Source organism: Caenorhabditis remanei, chromosome III (genome assembly GCF_010183535.1).
Source record: "Caenorhabditis remanei strain PX506 chromosome III, whole genome shotgun sequence".
NCBI classification, from domain to species: Eukaryota; Metazoa; Nematoda; class Chromadorea; order Rhabditida; family Rhabditidae; genus Caenorhabditis; species Caenorhabditis remanei.
This window is the reverse complement of record NC_071330.1, coordinates 16,395,151-16,413,525: the sequence shown is the minus strand read 5'-3', so window position 1 is coordinate 16,413,525 and position 18,375 is coordinate 16,395,151. Positions and strand designations below refer to the sequence as shown.

General features: G+C 37.2%; 5 protein-coding genes across 5 annotated transcripts; 2 read left to right on the top strand and 3 right to left on the bottom strand.

Annotated features, from left to right (window-relative positions):
• Nucleotides 1-297: 297 nt before the first annotated feature.
• On the top strand, nucleotides 298-1,021 carry GCK72_011644 (uncharacterized protein; the record flags this gene model as incomplete). Its single annotated transcript, XM_003102214.2, has 3 exons — nucleotides 298-337; nucleotides 385-509; nucleotides 608-1,021. 3 exons carry the CDS (start codon nucleotides 298-300, stop codon nucleotides 1,019-1,021), a joined length of 579 nt encoding a protein of 192 aa, XP_003102262.2.
• A 551-nt stretch (nucleotides 1,022-1,572) lies between these two features.
• On the bottom strand, nucleotides 1,573-2,933 carry GCK72_011643 (uncharacterized protein; the record flags this gene model as incomplete). Its single annotated transcript, XM_053728588.1, has 5 exons — nucleotides 1,573-1,810; nucleotides 1,998-2,260; nucleotides 2,310-2,407; nucleotides 2,730-2,832; nucleotides 2,901-2,933. 5 exons carry the CDS (start codon nucleotides 2,931-2,933, stop codon nucleotides 1,573-1,575), a joined length of 735 nt encoding a protein of 244 aa, XP_053588165.1.
• A 9-nt stretch (nucleotides 2,934-2,942) lies between these two features.
• Nucleotides 2,943-3,814, bottom strand: GCK72_011642 (uncharacterized protein; the record flags this gene model as incomplete). The annotated part of the gene is made up of 3 exons (XM_053728587.1): nucleotides 2,943-2,953; nucleotides 3,005-3,165; nucleotides 3,729-3,814. The coding sequence occupies 3 exons, from the start codon at nucleotides 3,812-3,814 to the stop codon at nucleotides 2,943-2,945; spliced, it is 258 nt and encodes an 85-aa protein (XP_053588164.1).
• A 2,822-nt stretch (nucleotides 3,815-6,636) lies between these two features.
• Nucleotides 6,637-13,095, bottom strand: GCK72_011640 (uncharacterized protein; the record flags this gene model as incomplete). The annotated part of the gene is made up of 6 exons (XM_003102201.2): nucleotides 6,637-6,669; nucleotides 7,289-7,580; nucleotides 10,392-10,615; nucleotides 10,888-11,141; nucleotides 12,174-12,552; nucleotides 13,036-13,095. 6 exons carry the CDS (start codon nucleotides 13,093-13,095, stop codon nucleotides 6,637-6,639), a joined length of 1,242 nt encoding a protein of 413 aa, XP_003102249.2.
• Nucleotides 7,307-12,564, top strand: GCK72_011641 (uncharacterized protein; the record flags this gene model as incomplete). Its single annotated transcript, XM_053728586.1, has 2 exons — nucleotides 7,307-7,564; nucleotides 12,325-12,564. 2 exons carry the CDS (start codon nucleotides 7,307-7,309, stop codon nucleotides 12,562-12,564), a joined length of 498 nt encoding a protein of 165 aa, XP_053588163.1.
• Nucleotides 13,096-18,375: the final 5,280 nt, after the last annotated feature.

The window sequence follows — 18,375 nt, the reverse complement described above, 5'->3', positions numbered from 1 at the left end:
GCTGCGGCTGGGGTCGGAAAGGAGGGCGTATAGGAAAGTGAGGGTTTTGAATTAGGTGTGACCTAATTTCAAACTGTAATAACTTGGCTGAAAATGCACCTAGAAAACATTTGGAAATAGGGTTAGAATAGAAATTTTCTCAGCTTTCAGAATATATGCAATACTTTCACTTTTTATCACGTCAGTTTTTTAACCATGACAGTTCAGAAAAAAAGCACCGATCCTTATCTTTGATCAAGAAGATAGAACGCAACTTCAGTCTCAATTATTTTGACACGACTCCTTTCCTTATTGGATATGAAGTTTCTTCTGGGAGCTGTCCTCGTCCTCTTCTACGGTTAGTTTGGGCTCCTCCCAACTGTTCCAACTGTTTCAATTATTAAGCTCTCTTCGTCACGGCAATAAAAGGTGGTCTTAGTGAGGATGAGCAGAAGAAACTTCTGGATGCACTGAACAAAGATCGTCTGAGAGCCCAACAGGCTTCCAATGGTATTACATTCGAACATTTGGTAAGTTTTTAAAGGAAAGTCTGCTGGAGACATGGGGACTCCTACTACTTGGAATAATTACTATTAGCTGTGCCAAAGCTCATTGTAATTAATTTCAGACCTACGACTTGGAACTCGAGAAGAAGGCTGCAGCATTCGACTGTAAACCGGAGAGTTATTCCTCAGGCGTTTCAATAATTGCGTTGCAATGGAATAGTGTCGGGGACGAAATATACAAGGAGATCCACCAAGGAACCGTTCCCAATCTTGGTTTATACGACTGGAGACAAACTAAAATTGGATGCTCCAAGGAAGTCACATGCAGAGCGAAAATTGAAGAAGGACCTAAAGTACCTTCCAAGCTTATCGGGAAAGAGTTCGTTACTGTTGGAGGATGCATTCTCGGACCGCTTACCACTGATGTGACAGAGGAGGACAAACAAAAGGCTTCCAAATTGGGGATACCGAAAGCTACAAAATATGGAGATTTGCTTGGAATCAAGATATCGTCAGGGGAAGAAGTCAAGACATGAACACCCACGTCCTCCGGAAACTCTTTTGGGCTAGTTGCCTTTCTTGCTATTATGGTCTTTTACTTTTGAGTGATATAAGAATTGAATAAAGATATGTGAAATGAGATCCAAACAGTTTTTATGAGACCAAACAGATGACTCATTTTTAATTTAAAAAGATCCATAGAATGCTACGGTTGACTAGGTCATCTCAATACCGTCACGGCTCACCCAAACCCCAAGCCAACAGGAGGAATATTTATTTCAAAAAAAGACCTCTAGTTGCGAGCGGTGGGGGCAAGGAGGGCGTATAGGAAAGTATAGGGCGGCGATGGGAGCTAAGAGTTCAAGAAATTTTGAATTCAAGCAGTTATAGCTCCTCTGAAAATGCACCTAGACAAAATCTGAAAATTGGGCTAGATCCAAGGTTTTCTCAGCTTTCAGAAAAGATATCACACTACCAAAGTTTACTAAATGATGGGGTGTTGGGAGCTCTTGAAATGTAGGAACCAAAAACTCGTAAAAAACCTTTATTTTACAAAATAACATTTATTTCCCAGCCACTCTTCACATTAAAACCAAACAAAAGCAATCAATAGAATCCATATAATCTGAATCTTCGCACTTCCTCCCTTGACAACCTTTCTGTCGTATGGAATCTCGAAACTGCTCATCTCCTCATCTTCCTGAATCGCTGGAACATAATAAGTAGTTGATGGTGGACGAGTTGTTGGAGTTGTTGGTGGTGGTGGAGGTTCTGTTGTGGTGGGAGTTGTCGGAGTGGTCGGTGGATCAGTCGGGTGGGCACCTCTGAAAATATGCAATACGTTTTGAGAGCAAGATATCTCCTGGGGATGGATAGTTATCAAAAAGTAGTCAACTACAAAAATTTAGTAAATCTCATGAGCTACATTTTTGTAGTTGTCAATTTTTTAATGAGACTTCAAGTTCTAAAGATGTGAACACCCTAAACTTTTTCTTTAAAAAATCAACTCACCTCTCACAAATGCCAAGCAACTCACAGAACGCTTTGGTCTTGTTTTTAAAACTATGGACCGCAAGTACTTTGTTAACACCAGGTGGAGTAGTACTGTAGTCGTATCCCATTCCAAACACTGTTTCTCTGTTATTTTGCCCAACAATCACCGGAATCGAAATGCCATTCCTTTCAAGCGCTTTCTTTTGCTGAGCTGTGAGAGGCTTCGTTGCTCTTGGTTCCCATAAATATTCTCCATTTGAGTCATTAGTTAGCTGAGTTAGCTGAGAATAATAATGGGGATAAAAATTAGAAAAAATTGAAACGACTCACATTTCCCATGCTTTCTGTTAGATTCTCATGTATATTTCCCATATCTTCTGTTTTATATTTCAGCCAGCCAGTCCTATTATTTTTGAAGGTTTCATTATCTGGAAAAAACATTTAAAAATATTAGAATACAAAAAGAGTTTGCCGCCAGCAGGGGTCGAACCTGCGACCTTGGGCTTATTAGACCCACGCTCTAACCGACTGAGCTATGGCGGCTGCGATCGGAAGCGGCAAGGAGGGCGTATAGGAAAGTGGGGGTTTTGAAGAGATAGGGGGAGTTGGAGGGTTCCAGCAAAACTTCAAACTGTTATAACTCCGTCGGAAATTCCCCTAGAAAAAATCTAAAAACAGATTCAAAACGGAAATTTCCTTGACTTTCTAACCAAGTAAAATACTCCCTTGAAAAGTGAAGGGTAAACTCACCAGCCAAGCAGGCAGGCACTAGAGGAACATCTTGTTTTAGTTCGACAATAATTATTCCATTTAATGGTGTGACTGAGTTTTTACAATCTCCAAGCAAATAGTTCTGGAAGAAATACTTATTTCTCGGGGTTTAAAACTCAGAAAACCCAACTTGATCGCTGTTTATGTAACCAGTTGTGCCATTGGGAAATTGGATTGAATCATTTTGGAAATTTAAGGGGCGTCTGAAACAAAATTGAATATTATCCTATTACCGAACCTTCTAACGGACAAACTGTAATTTGGACATTCTGTGGTTATATCGACAATTTTATCGAACTGTCTATAAGAGAAGATCACGTGGCGAGTGGAGATGAGGACACCAAGACTATCGAATGAATATTTACCGTTTGGAGCTAAAGCGCCAAACCACTTTTCATCAGGATTAATTCGATTTCTGAAATATAAATATTTTTGGGGGAAGTAGCATATTTTATCTAAGGACACAGACAATAAATTCCGGCTTGAATTAATGAAATTGTAACTTTTCAGGGAGGTCTCTTACAAAAAAGTTGTCAACTACAAAAATATAGCCCAGGAAATTTTCTACACTTTTGTAGTTGACTACTTTTTGATAAACACTTTTTCTTTTGAGATATGACGCGTTAAAGTAAAGACAGTGTGGTGATAGAGGGAAGGGGAGGGTGCAGACAGTTAGCGTGTCTTGTTGTCTGCGCTCTCTACTTTTTTCCACAAAATAGTTGCATTCTCATAACCTTTTGAGGCGATTTTCTTAAAAGAGGACTCCGACGGTTAGATACGCTTGCTGTCTGCGCTCTCCCTTTCTCTCTCTCTCTCAGGGGATTTTCATGTTTTTGAACGTACATAACTCGCCAGGATCAAAAGCTATCAAAAAGTTGTTAACTACAAAAATGTAGCCCTTGAAATTCACTACATTTTTGTAGTGGTCAACTTTTTGATAGCTCTGCACCCGGCGGAGATATCATCCATAAAACTCACCTTTTTCCACACACCTTAAGACGCTTCTCGTTCTCTGCCCAACTCAATTTATTGAAATTCGGAGCGGATTGAACTGTGATGAGCATGAAGGTCAATGAAATGATAAGCAACATTTTCATATTGATATATCGAAAAGAAGCTTATTTGTTTCAAAAACTAGAACTGAGGGAATACTGAGGAGAGAGTCGTGGAAAAAGTTCCACGTCATCTTCTAGAAGAATCTTTTTGGAATCAGGGTAATGTCACGTTAATATTTAGTTTAATGTTTAATGTTAGAATAGATATTTTTGTTTTAAAAAATAGTATTGAAAAAAAAATATTTTTTGACGTTTCATTTTTTTCATGAAAAATATCATTCTTTATATAAAACGCGTGTGGTTTTTTTTTCTTCCAGACCTATTTGCTTGGAGTAAAATACCAGGCATACCATTGAATGGAATAATTATTGTCGAACTAAAACAAGATGTTCCTCTAGTGCCTGCCTTCTTGGCTGGTGAGTTTACCATTCACTTTTCAGGGGAGTATTTTACATGGTTTGAAAGCTAACAAAATATCCGTTCTGAATCTGTTTTCAGATTTTTGCTAGCTGCATTTTCAGCGGAGTTATAACAGTTTGAAGTTTTACCGGAACCCTCCAACTCCCCCTATCTCTTCAAAACCCCCACTTTCCTATACACCCTCCTTGCCGCTTCCGATCGCAGCCGCCATAGCTCAGTCGGTTAGAGCGTGGGTCTAATAAGCCCAAGGTCGCAGGTTCGACCCCTGCTGGCGGCAAACTTTTTTTTGCTTTTTTTCTTCTGTTCTCATTCGAAGCGTCTTGACGAGCTGACTCCAAAAATCTTACATGGAATGACTCCCGACTGGCTCCACAAAATTTACGAATTTATTGGCTTATTTGATAGATTCTACAGAAAAAATGACAAATCTAATAGCTTTTCCGGTGACTGGACCTAATTTTCGAGATTTTCAGATTTTTAGAAAATCAGTTTTTTTCAAAAATTTTTTTTCATCATTTTTTTTCTCAATGTTCTCCCATCTGGCGAAAAAAACAAAAACAAGTAAAAAATAGAGAATTTCATAGACTTTTCGATAGGCTATGAAAATTTTTTTGGTCATGTTCCTACTTTGACCAGACCCCCGAAAACTGAGAGTCAAAAAAAATAATTTTTTCTGTGAAGGCGTTGGACTGTTTTAAAAAGCTTTAAAAAATAGAAGAACTCATGCAAACAAATTTTTCAAAAAAAAATTTGGGGGTAATCGCGAAGAAAAAAGAAATAAATTTTGTTGAAAATTTCGGTTTTTCAAGATTTTGATGGGTATAGGAAATATGCGATTTCTTCTGTTTAAGCTTCGAAAACGTTGGTATATTTAAAGAAATTATTAACCACAAACTTTTAAAACCTGTATCAAGAAGTTTGAATGTTTTCTGATCAGTTTCCAATTCGTAGCAGAGGCTCATAAAATGCATTCTTTTGAGGTGGTGAAAATTTCAGAAGCTTACAACGTGCTTTAAACGTCAGATTAACGACTGTTGTTTTGAAAACATGCTTAAAATGAAAGATTCAACAAATTCGGACACTTTAAACAAAAATTTTAATTTTAATTTTTTTTTGAAAATTTCATAAGGGGGGACCACATGAAATTTTCATGAAAAATGAAAATTTTAAATTTTTGTTTAAAGTGTCCGAATTTGTTGAATCTTTCATTTTAAGCATGTTTTCAAAACAACAGTCGTTAATCTGACGTTTAAAGCACGTTGCAGGCTTTTGAAGTTTTCACCACCTCAAAAGAATGCATTTTTTGAGCCTCTGCTACGAATTGGAAACTGATCAGAAAACATTCAAACTTCTTGATACAGGTTTTAAAAGTTTGTGGTCATTAATTTCATTAAATATATCAACGTTTTCAAAGCTTAAACAGAAGAAATTACATGTTTCCTATAACCATCAAAATCTTGAAAAACCGAAATTTTCAACAAAATTTATTTCTTTTTTTTCGCGATTACCCCCAAATTTTTTTTTGAAAAATTTGTTTGCATGAGTTCTTTTATTTTTTGAAGTTTTTTAAAACAGTCCAACGACTTCACAGAAAAAATATTTTTTTTTGACTCTCAGTTTTCGGGGGTCTGGTCAAACTAGGAACATGACCAAAAAAATTTCCATAGCCTATCGAAAAGTCTATGAAATTCTCTATTTTTTACTTGTTTTTGCTTTTTTCGCCAGATGGGAGAACATTGAGAAAAAAAATGATGAAAAAAAAATTTTGAAAAAAAACTGATTTTCTAAAAATCTGAAAATCTCGAAAATTAGGTCCAGTCACCGGAAAAGCTATTAGATTTGTCATTTTTTCTGTAGAATCTATCAAATAAGCCAATAAATTCGTAAATTTTGTGGAGCCAGTCGGGAGTCATTCCATGTTAGTTTCATGTAGTTCTGATAAATTCCGACAAAGTTACGTCTGCTTTTCTGTCTACATGTCTGTCTGTTTGTCCGGATGTCCCTGATGTCCCAACAATAACTTTACGACGTAAAAATATTCATTTGTTCGTATTTCTCCAGCGAGAAAACAGAATGAGTGCAACCCGTATCGTGCCCAAACAAACAAATATGGATAATCCAGGAAATCGACAACCAGTACTAGTAAAACGACCATGATACACAGTAAAGGGGGCGGAGCCGCCAAAGGGGGGTGGCCTAGAAAGGGGCGGAGCTTGAGAGAAGGAATCACACGGTTTGAGAGAGAGAAATGAACCGAATTTTCTAGAAATTTTGACTAAAAATTGAAGCGAAAAAAATGAATAAACGAGGGATGAGAGAGAGAGAGAGATCACACAGATGAGAGAGAGAGAGGCAGAGAACGAGAGAATTTTTATAAATCGAAAAATGTTTTCTGGGATTCTTTGAGGTATTCAGCATGGAAGTGGGTAGGTCGATGAGGAACTCTGAAAAATTTAAAGTTGAATAATAGAGAAAAAAAAATTGGTGGAAATTTTTTTAAAATCAATTTTTCGACATCAATATGTAATTTTTGAAAAAAGTGACCAACTAGTAAATTATAGCTCTTGAAATTGTCTGTTCAACAATATAAAATTGATTAAAATAGGTTCCCAATCAAAAAAGTTAAATTTCTTCAACATTGGGAAACATTTTTAAAAATGAAAAAAAAAACAGTGATCAGAGAAAAACCTCATTTTTCAGCTAGATCTTGTTTTTCTTAATATTTAAAAAATAACATTTTTGTAGCCCTTAAAAATCCCTACAAAATCATATAAAAATCTCAAAATTTGAAAAAATTTGAAGCAAGTTACATCTGTTCAAAGATTAAGCAGAACGCGCCCAAGGCGCGCCAGCCTCACAACTTTTGAAGGCTCGTAACTCGCTTCAAACTTGTTCAAAATTTTTGGTTTTTGTACCAAAACATAGGAACTTTTAAAATCCATTGATATATTACGTATACAACAGTTTTTCAAATTTTAGACGGTATGAAAAACACGACTTTCAATTTTTTTGAAATTTTTTTTGTATTTTCGAATTTTTCAACATATTCAACCTAAAACTTACAATAGAAACATGTTTTTGATGATGATTTGTTGTAGTATTTGTAGTGGTATCACAAGTTGTCGACGACGAGTCACTCGAGACCGGCTCGTTGTGCCGGGCTCCGCCCCGTTCGCGTCCGCCGCTCCCCCGACGACGTGTCCACCGGGACCACGGAAAACTGCAACGGTTGTCGAGACGGCCGGGCACAATGTCCTCTTCGAGCCAATCGATAATTTTGCATGGCCACCACGAGTACAGGATGCTCTTGTGACGCTCCATACACATGTCCAGTTCACAGTAGGCGTGGTAGATTCTGGAAAAATCAAATTTTATGACAAGTTTTGGAATGGCCAGTCGGCTGTTGAAATTTTACGCATTTTGATTCAAAAATCTCAAAATTTGAAGAAATCTACAATGAGTTATGAGCCTTCAAAGTTTGCGTCGCAGGCGCGCCAGCCTCCACACACTTTAAACTTTGATCCTACATAACTCCCTTCAATCTTACAAGGGAACCTTTTAAGTGGTCCTTAATGCCAGTAAAAACTACCTATATAGGGTGAAAGAGCATGTTTCAAAACCTATAAATCAACTTTCAAAAGTTGCTTCCGTGACCTGTAAGTGTCTCAAATTGCCATCTGAAAATTGACCATTTTTACCATTGATTTGCTGCATTTCGCCTTCTCGCCTCCTCCAAATCCTGTCACGTTTGTAATAAACTTCGGTGACACTTTAAAAACGTGTTCGGATGGCGCAGGTGCACAGGTAAAACGCCAGCATGTCAACTATGGGGCATCAATGGGTGTGCCAATGGGCGTAGGAAGAACATGAAATGATGTCAAAAATGGCCCATTGATGACCCATCGCACGCCCATCGGCGGACAGGCATTTTTCACCCATCCGCATACCCATCGATGGCTCATCGCCCACCCATTTCATTTCCCTCCAAAATATAAAAGCTGCTTTATGAAAAAACGATTTATTTATTGAAAAAAGTTGAAAAAAAGAAAAGGGAAGGAAAACTTAATCAGAACATTTGTAGAGGGTAGACGGGAGCTCTTCGAAGAGTAGTTGTGGAGCTGCAGTGAAGGAGTAGTGGAGGAGTCGAAGTTGTTCTGAAAATACAGTATTTTGAGAGCAAATACATTTGAATAATTTTCGATAAACAAAAAATTTCAAAGACATTTATTGTCAGCGCAAAACTTGAAATTTTCTGAATTTTTTTTCCGAAAAAGCCGTCTTCAGTTGAAATTGTCTATCTTTGACAGTGTGTCATGGCAATACTGATTGTCCCATCAATAATATATTTAATGAATCATACAGTTTAATAGAAGAGCTTCATTATTACAAAAATGGAGCTCTACCTTTGTTATGTATGATTCATTAAAAATCTACTTGATGGAACAATTGGTATCACCAGGAAACACTCTCAAAGGTGGACTAACTGAAAATGACCAAACTCCATAACCTTTTGACCGGTACTGTAAATATTATGTTTGACCAAACTTTACTTCAAAAAAGTCCAAATTCTTGAGACGCCATCATCAAGTACTGAATATTTTGAAAATCTGAACTCACGATGTTTTCTTAACTCAAAAGCGTCTTAAAGTGGTCGATCCTTGCCAACACTTATCAGTGAATTGTTCACTTTTTTCCTCTCGATTTGTTTCTGAAAATTAATTCAATCATGAAAGTTGAAAATATGAATAAGAAAAACAAAATAATGATAAAATAGAGTAAAATAACGACAAAGTGAAAAGAAGAACAGAATGCCAACGCTGCAAACCACGCGTTCTGGTTTACGATGGTCCATCGATGACCCATTCGTGACTCATCGAGAAAGAATTTTTCCCCAAAAATCAAGTTTACGCCAATGTGTTAACAATGGGTCATCGATGGATATCCAGATGGGCCATTTATGATACATTTTTCACCCATCGGGACTTCGTCCATTTTTGACGCATCGGTACCGATGGGTGAGTGAATGCGTCAAATATGGGGCATCGATGGGCCATATTTCGCCCATATAGCACTTTAGCCATCGATGGCCCATTCATGACTCCCTGGCGTTTTACCTGTGTGGTTAGCGTCTAGGTGGAGAAAAATTTTGGGCTGGTTCGACCCCTTCGCCATTTTTTTTCTTTTTTTTTGTTTGATTTCTTTTTTTCCAGCTTTTTTCAATGTTTTTTGGAAGCTATCATAAAAGTCTTTTTGTACCACCATCAACGTGATTTCCTTCTGAATCCCTTTCAATTGATGATTATAAGAGAGATCTGCCGGTTGACAGACGGAGGTGCCGCCAAACTTTTATGATAGCTTCCAAAAAACATTGAAAAAAGCTGGAAAAAAAGAAATCAAACAAAAAAAAAGAAAAAAAATGGCGAAGGGGTCGAACCAGCCCAAAATTTTTCTCCACCTAGACGCTAACCACCTGCGCCATCCGAACACGTTTTTAAAGTGTCACCGAAGTTTATTACAAACGTGACAGGATTTGGAGGAGGCGAGAAGGCGAAATGCAGCAAATCAATGGTAAAAATGGTCAATTTTCAGATGGCAATTTGAGACACTTACAGGTCACGGAAGCAACTTTTGAAAGTTGATTTATAGGTTTTGAAACATGCTCTTTCACCCTATATAGGTAGTTTTTACTGGCATTAAGGACCACTTAAAAGGTTCCCTTGTTAGTCTATTTTTTTGATTTTTATATAAAAATGTAGCTCTTAAATTGCACTACAAGATAATATAAAAATCTTAAGCTTATGTAAAAATTGAGCTATGTTACACTACTTTCAACTTTCAACTCAAACACGCCAGATCCAACCTCGGCTAACTTTGACTCTTTGCAACTTTTTCCGTTTTTACTCAAATTTTTTGGTTTTTATATCAAAATGTAGCTATTGAAATTTTCTACAAAATGATATAAAAATCTCCAAAATTCCGCTCAAACGCGCCGCAGGCGCGCCAGACTCCAAGGTCGGCCAATTTTGATCCACTGCAACTCCCCTCAATTTCTTTCAATTTTTTTGATTTTTTTAATCAAAATGTAGGAAATGTCAAGGGCTTGAAGATATGAAAAACAAATATACATTTTAACAAGAAAAACATTTTGCTTCTTTCAAATACGAACCTGAACACCATATTGCTCAACCAGTAGGCGATGATCACGTCGATGGTGTAGTGCGTTCGCGAGATGATCATACAAATCATTCCGATGAAACACGACAAGTGAGCCAACCATTGAAGAGGTTTGATGGATTTCGGGAGGTAGTAGGCGACCGCCAGGGAGCACGTCACCATGACGAGTGTGTGTCCCGAGAATAAGAGGTCACCGCATAGCATTTGGTCTTTGCTCTGGAAATGGGAAATTTTAGAAAATGACTAATATGTAGGTTTTGTTGCTCTTGAAATTCTCTACAATTTGGTGTAAAAACCAAAATATTTGAGCTAAATCCAAGGAAGTTACGCGTCTTCAAAGTAATGAGTCTGGCGCGCCTGCGACGCGTTCAACTCAAACTTTGGAAATCCGTAACTCCCTGTAAATTTTTTCAAATTTTTTGATTTTTATATAAATTTGTAGATAATTTAACGATCGTTTACATCAATTAAAAATAAAAATATCTCACCTGAAACCCGATTCGTATCGTCTGCTCGAAAAGGCGTCCAAAGAAAATCGATGCTTTCGACTCGACTTGTTCGCGACACCGTCCCTGGTTGTCAGTATATCCGGATGGTAGTTGAGTGGCGGCTAGGGTGATGGACCGCATTGCGTAGAGTGTCGCAGCACAGAAGATCACTCGTTTCAGCACTGTCGTCCGGTGTTTGTGGATGACGAGTAGGCCGCCGAGAAGGACGATGCAGAGGGCCACGCATGCGTCACCTGGAAACTTTTTTTAACATTATATTATTTTATAGATTACAAAATTGTCTATGATTTGATATAAAAATCATAAAATTTTGTTAAATTACAGCAGAGTTACGCTCCCTTGCTCCCCTGCGCACCGTCTCTTAACTTTGACGTCCCACAACTCCTCGCTATTCTACCCAAATTTTGTAATTTTTATATAACCTTGTAGCGCTTAAAATTTTCTATAAAAATGTTTTTGAAACACATAGTTAAGTTATAATTGAAAAAAGTAAAACACTTTCAAAGTTAGATAGCTCTAGTTAGATAAAGGCCAGCTTTGCAAGCTCACAACTTTCTTCAAACCGGCTCAATTTTGATGAAAGTTATATATTTTTGGAGCCCTTAAAGGTTTCTACCAATTCATGTAAAAAACAATCGAGTGTTGTCAAGCCTAAATAAAGTTACCCCGGTATAAAAGCCCCTCTGGCGCGCTCTACGTCTTTGAGTGGTCGAACTTTGCAAGTGCGCAACTTCTCGGTAAATAATCCAACTTTTAAAAAACTTATATATTCTTGTAGCCCTTAAAATTTTGTACAAAAATATACAAATAAAATTGAATCAAAATTGAACCAAGCTACACCCTTTCAAAGCGCCCAAGGTGCGCCAGACAGGGCCCCAAAAGTGGGGAAGGTGTAACTCTCCTCATATACTACGGAATGTTTTGGTTTTTATACCAAAAAATGTATATCTAATAGTGCTTTAAATTTCCCACATTTTGCTATAAAGACCACTGAAATCGGTTGGAATTGAGACAAGAGATTACGTTGCTGCAAAGTTTAGCAAAAAGCGCGCCGAAGGCGCGCCAGACTTGCGGGTGGCTTGATTTTGGAACGATGCAACTCTGTTCAATTTCAACCGATTTTTTTGTTTTTATACCAAAATGTAGGAAAATTTAAGGGCTACATTTTTGTTCAACACTTTTATCAAAAAATTCAGATTTTTGGCTCTTTTTTAGATTTTCAAATCTTTTTCATACAATTTTCATATTTTATGTGCACTACTCACCTAATGACGACGCCCACCGCTGCTCTCCAACCAAACTGAATACCACATCGGGAAGTGGCTGCCTCGGCACATAATCGTGTGTGTACGCTATCACCGCCCAATTCGAAATTCCGGCAATCAGAAGAAAACAACCGAGAAAGAGACATTTCAGCCATTGAGGACCCCGTCGACTGCCGCCGCCGCCACTCTCCGTATCCTCCGTGTCTTCTGGGGCTCCACGAGCACTGATCACTGTCGAGAGGCCGCCGCCGCCTCCTTTGCTCCCGGAGCCCATACTTGTGATACTTTGATGGTGACAGCCTCCTCCGCCGATACCGTTGCTGTGATTGATGTTTGTGTGGTGTTGACGTTCCTCGTCACCGCACAACGAGTCGTCGGTCTGCAACAATAAAATTTTGAAAAAAAAAAGTTTTTCGAAAAAAATTTTCCAACTGAAATTTCAGCATTTTAATTAATTTTTTCTAATTTTTAATATGATATTTTTGTAGCCCTCACAATTTCCTACATCTTAGTATAAAAACCAAAAAGATAGGTTGGAATCGAAGTGAGTTACACCCTTTCAAAGTCAGACCTCTTGCGAGGCTGGCGCACCTTCGGCGCGCTTTTTTGCTAAACTTTGCAGCAACGTAACTTTCTTCAATTCTAAACCGATTTTTGTGATTTTTATACCAAAATGTGGAAAATTTAAAGCACTATAAGGCATAACATAACACAAAAGTGGAAAACTTGATTCACCCGGAAAAAATTTAGTTTTTCTAAAGCTCATGGTTTTTTTCCAAAATTTCACTTTTTCATGATTTTTTTCATGCGATTTTTCAGTTTTTATCTTTTTTTTCTAGATTTTTTCAATCTTATTTTTCACCTCAATAGAATATTGAAAACTTCTTGGTACTATTTCGCAAAACTCCACTGTTTTCACCATGAGAGGGAGGGGATGGTGTGGGGGACCCTAAAACGAGAGGAAATTTTTTTTTGATTTTTGACCATGGTGATTACGGTATGAATATGATACGGTAGATACGAAAAAAGATGGAACAAGACGAGAAAAATAAGAAAATTGAGAAAAACGGGATTTCGATAGATGGAAATCAAACAAAAACATCGAAAAGGTCTGGTGGCCTCGGAATCCAAAACTCGGCCATCAAACCAAAATATTCAGAATCAGCTTGTCAAGACGCTTCAAATAAGTATAATCATGCCCTAGTTTGCTTCCATTTGGGTCTCACCACGAAAACTACAGTACCCCTTTCCCAGTTTAAAGGCGCATACCGTAATTTTCTAAACCCCCGTATTGATAATACTCATTCGATGCGTCTCGACGAGCTGAATCTAATGGTGATAGTTTCTGTAAAAAACTGTTAAAAATAACGAAATTTCAAATTTACCGTATGAATACAAGGTCTCACGACGAAAACCACGGGCGAAAGTCAATCTAGCTTAAAATACGTCATGGTTATAGTCATTCGACGCGTCTCGACTTGCTGAACTCAAAAATTACAGTTTCAAGCAAGATATATCATGTTAGAGAGGGGTAACATCCAAAGAACCCGAAAACTTCGAGAGAGAAAACAAAAAGTACTATGAACTCTCTCTGTCCAAAATAGCAAAAAATCACTATTTTTCCGTAAAATGACGGAGAAAAATCTCAAACGAATATATTTTTACTTCAAGACTCCATGGCTACTCCCGATTTAAGGGGCGGGGGTATCTAGGAAGCACAAAACACGAAAATCAAAAAATCGGTAAGCCAAAAGAAGCGAAGAGCTCTTGAGATCTTCTGAGAGAAAAGGGATAGAATAAGGGAAGAGTGATTAATGCAGAAGACGGGAAAGGGAAAAAGGAGACACTAAGAAAAAACTACTTCCGTCTTCTACTACTTCTTTTTTTGTTGACTTTTCATTTACAAAGATCTCTAATTTTTCAGATTCTGGAGAATGGAAAGGGGTTTTGAGAAGGTACATCAAACTTTTTATAACATATTTTGGCATGGCTAATTAGCTGTTTTAATTTTGCGCATTTTGATATAAAAATCGTAAAATTTGAAGGAATTCACAGGGTGTTACAAGCCTCCAAAGTTTGCACCTACGGCGCGCCAGCCTTCACACATTTCAAACTTCGTGCCTGCATAACTCCCTTCAATCTTACTCAATTTATTTGATGTTTAAACAAAACTGCAGCCCTCAAAATTTTTTACGATTTGGTATAAAAACCAAAAAAATCGGTTGCAATTGAAGTGAATTACACCCTTTCAAAGGCAGGTCTCCCGCTCGTCTGGCTTGCCTTTGGCGCGCTTTTTGCTAAACTTTGCTGTAACGTAACTTGCTTCCATTTCAACCGATTTTGGTGGTTTTTACACCAAAATGTAGAACATTCAAAGCACTATAAGATGAAATAAATTTAAAATTGAAAAACCTGACTAACCAGAAAAAATTTTGTTTTTCTGAAGCTCTTCGTTTTTTTTCAAAAATGTCACATTTTTCATGATTTTTTCTTGTGATTTTTTAGTTTCAAACATTTTAATTTTTATATCAAACTGTAGCTCTTGAAAATTCCTACAAATTATTATAAAAATCACAAAAATCGGTGAAGATTGAAGAAAGTCACGCTTTCTCAAAGTTCCTGCTGGTACGCGCCGCAGGCGCGCCAGACTCCAAGCATACTTATACTTTTCTGAAAGCTCTCAACGAGCGGAATTCGAAAATTTCACTTGTTTTTCAAAATTATGCTAACCAAGACCAAAAAAACTACATGTAAATAGACTCCGAGTGTATAAACACCAAAAACCAGGCATAAATAGTAAATACACTGGAAATGATATAGAAAAAAACGAGGGAGAGGGGGGGGGGGAATAATAGGAGGGAGAGAGTAGAAGGTGGGTGGTGGGCTCTCCCGGATGGAGCAATAAACATCACGTTTTTGTTCTGTTGTTAGTGTGTGTGTGAAAATGAACGAGAAAAAAATGAAAAAAAGTTGGAAGGATGAGGAAGATAATAAAATGAAAAGGTGAAAATTGGGGTTTTTGTTATGATTTTCAGCAATTTCAGCGAATATTTTATTTTCTAATGTTTTCGGTTAATTTTGGTGAAAACTTGTAAAAATCGTTTAAAAATCCGGAACTTTTAAAATTAAAAAAAAAGGAAATAAATTAAATTTTTCCAACTAAAATTTAATTACTGTTATCAAATTTTTTACATTTTCAATTAAAACATTTTTGTAGTTGTTAAAATTTCCTACAATTTGTTACAAAAACCAAAAAAATCGGTTGGAATTGAAGTGAGTTACACCCTTTCAAAGTCAGACCTCCCTCGAGGCTGGCGCGCCTTCGGCGCGCTTTTTGCTAAACTTTGCAGTAACGTAACTTGCTTCCATTTCAACCGATTTTTGTGATTTTTATACCAATTTGTAGGAAATTTTAAGCACTTTAACTTATGATATAAAAAGTGGAACATTTCTTTTTTTTAATCAAATTTCCGTTTAAAAACCTAGAAAGACTACTGTATTCTAGTGCGAAATATAATTTTTAAAAATGAATGTGTGGGAGACAATGCCGGCTGAAAAACATAACTTGCTCCAATTGTGGTCAACCAAGACCAAGTTTGAACGTTCAATAAAAAAAGATAAACAACTAAATAAAGTTTTAATCAAATTTTCCGATTGTTGGTCATTGATTTTCAGAGAGAAATTTTTTTTTAAACAGGAAAAAACAACAAAAAGTTGTGATTATTCGGATTCTCCATCAGAAAACATGAATCTAATTCAATTCTTTCATTTTTCGGTCACTAGAAACTACTTCATCAAATATTCATTAAATTCTACTATTGCTACGAGGAAATTTCTTGAAATTTCTAGAATTTAATTATAAACGGGGGGAGAGTAAGAAGAACTATCCAGAGAGAGCGGCGAATTACAGAGTCTGGGGCACCTCTGGGCGCGTTTCTGACATTTTTAAAGTCGTCTTCATTTCAATGTCTAGAACCGTAGTAGGATACACCAGTTTCCAGTGTCTGGCGCGCCTTGGGGCGCGTTCTTCCAAAATAACCTCAAGAAGCACTTTTCCTGTAGAGTCAGTGTTGAAAATACATGTTTTCGTTGTCAAAAAACGTTTAAAATTGTATCAAAAAGTTGAATAAATTGGTAAAACAGTTCCACCACTGTGATAGATAGAGAGACCCAGAGAAAGAGTGAAAAGAGAGAGAATGAGAGAAATAGAGAGAAATAGAGAGATAGAGAGAGAATCATTCAGATGGACACAACACAAGGGGGGAATGGGAAATCGGGCGGGGAAATGGGAGAGAAAATTGGGCACTCTTTTCTCTCGGGAAGAGAGAAGAGAGCGCTCTCTCCTCACTCTTTTCATCTATGAGAGTGAGAGATAGTACAGAAAATCGAGAGAGTGGCGAGAGAAAGAGAGAGAGAAAAATGTGGGACCACTCTGAGAGTGTTTGGTGTTGGTGGGGTTTGGTGGGTCGTAAAGAACTCGGAAGTCGCGGGGAGAATAGCCGTGGGAACTTCTTATTCTCTAGAGTGAAGGAGGAGAGTGCGTCAGAGGCGCGCCAGAATTTTCAGAGACATTCGAAAATTTGGATGAATTCGAATATCCAAAAAAAATTTTAATAGAACTTTAATCTTTTCGTGCTAATTTGAATGAAAATGGTGTTCGAATTCTGAAAAATAGTGGAATTCATCATAATATCCTTAAAAACCCAGAATTTTTAAAAGCTTCAGAAAAAACTGAATTTTATCTGGGTTAATCAAATTTTTCAATTTTGAATTAAATCAAATATTGTAGTCCTTAAAATTTCCTACATTTTGCCAAAAAAATCACAAAAATCGGTTAAAATGGAAGCAAGTTACGTTACTGCAAAGTTTAGCAATAAGCGCGCCAAAGGCACGCCAGACTTGCGGGTGGCTTGACTTTGGAACGATGCAACTCTCTTCAATTTCAACCGATTTTTTTGATTTTTATACCAAAATGTAGGAACAGTTAAGTACTATAAATGTGCCAACTGTCATAAATAACAAAAATTTGATAAAAATGGTGAAATTTGAGTTGGAAAAAAGAAAAATTTTCAACAACAAAAAAATGTTCCCAATTTTTTCCGATTTTCAAAGATAATGATTTTTACAAGTCTTCACCAAAATTAATCAAGAAAAAATATCAAAATTCTGTTAAAAACCATGAAGAAACAACTGAAATTCATGAATTTTAAGTGCTAGGCAGAAAACGCGCCCAACGGCGCGCCAGCCACATAAAAAATTGGTCGATAAACGGAAATAAAGGACCCTAAACTCAAATTTCTTATCAAAAAAATCGCAAACTTTTTTCTCCTAACACAGTGGAACACCCGCCAAGAGAAGGTAGGACCTTCCCAAAAATAAACGCGTCAAAGGCACGCCAGACTTCAAGATTTATAGTCAAAATGAGTGCTCAAAGTCTCAAATTTCACACCTAGAAACAAGTGAGTCTCTAGTTTGATATGGAATTTTCATTTAAGGGGACGGATTTTGTGTGGTGGGAAGCCATTCGAGACAGGAAATTGAAAAACACAAAAACATTTCAGGGGGGAGGAAGCCAAGTGCAATTTCCGAAGGCTTTCAAACTGATATGATTGTTTCTCATTGTATGACTCCCAAAGAAAAAACACTGCAAAAAAAATGGAGAGAGAAAGGGAGAGCATGATTTGTGCTCATTTTGGTCCCCCTCCGAAAAAAACCGAAAAACCAAGAAACAAAAACGTGAATCACCATGGAAATCGAGTGGACACACACACACACACATGACTTCAAGGGTTCCCACGATGTAAGAAACTCTAAGAAACAAAAAAAATGTTTGAAATAGAAATGTAATGAGTCGGAGCACAAAACATGGAAAAGTCACGGAACAACCTCATGTTGTTGTTGTAGTTGCGAACTTTTAATCTCGTGAAAGGTCAAAACTGAAAATTTCAGAAATTGGAATGACCCGTAGCAGAGTTGCATGGAATTCCGACTTCCGAGTTCCGGATAAGAAATTTCACTTCCGACTTCCGGATTCCGAGTTCCGGATAACAAAAATCACTTCTGACTTCCCGATAAGGAATTTTATTTCCGACTTCCGTCATTCCATAACTGTGGAATTTCCGAAAAGTAAATTTCGCAGAAATACGTGGAAAAACGGTCTAAAAGGCGAGAAAATTGGCTTTATTTCCTAATTTTCCACTGA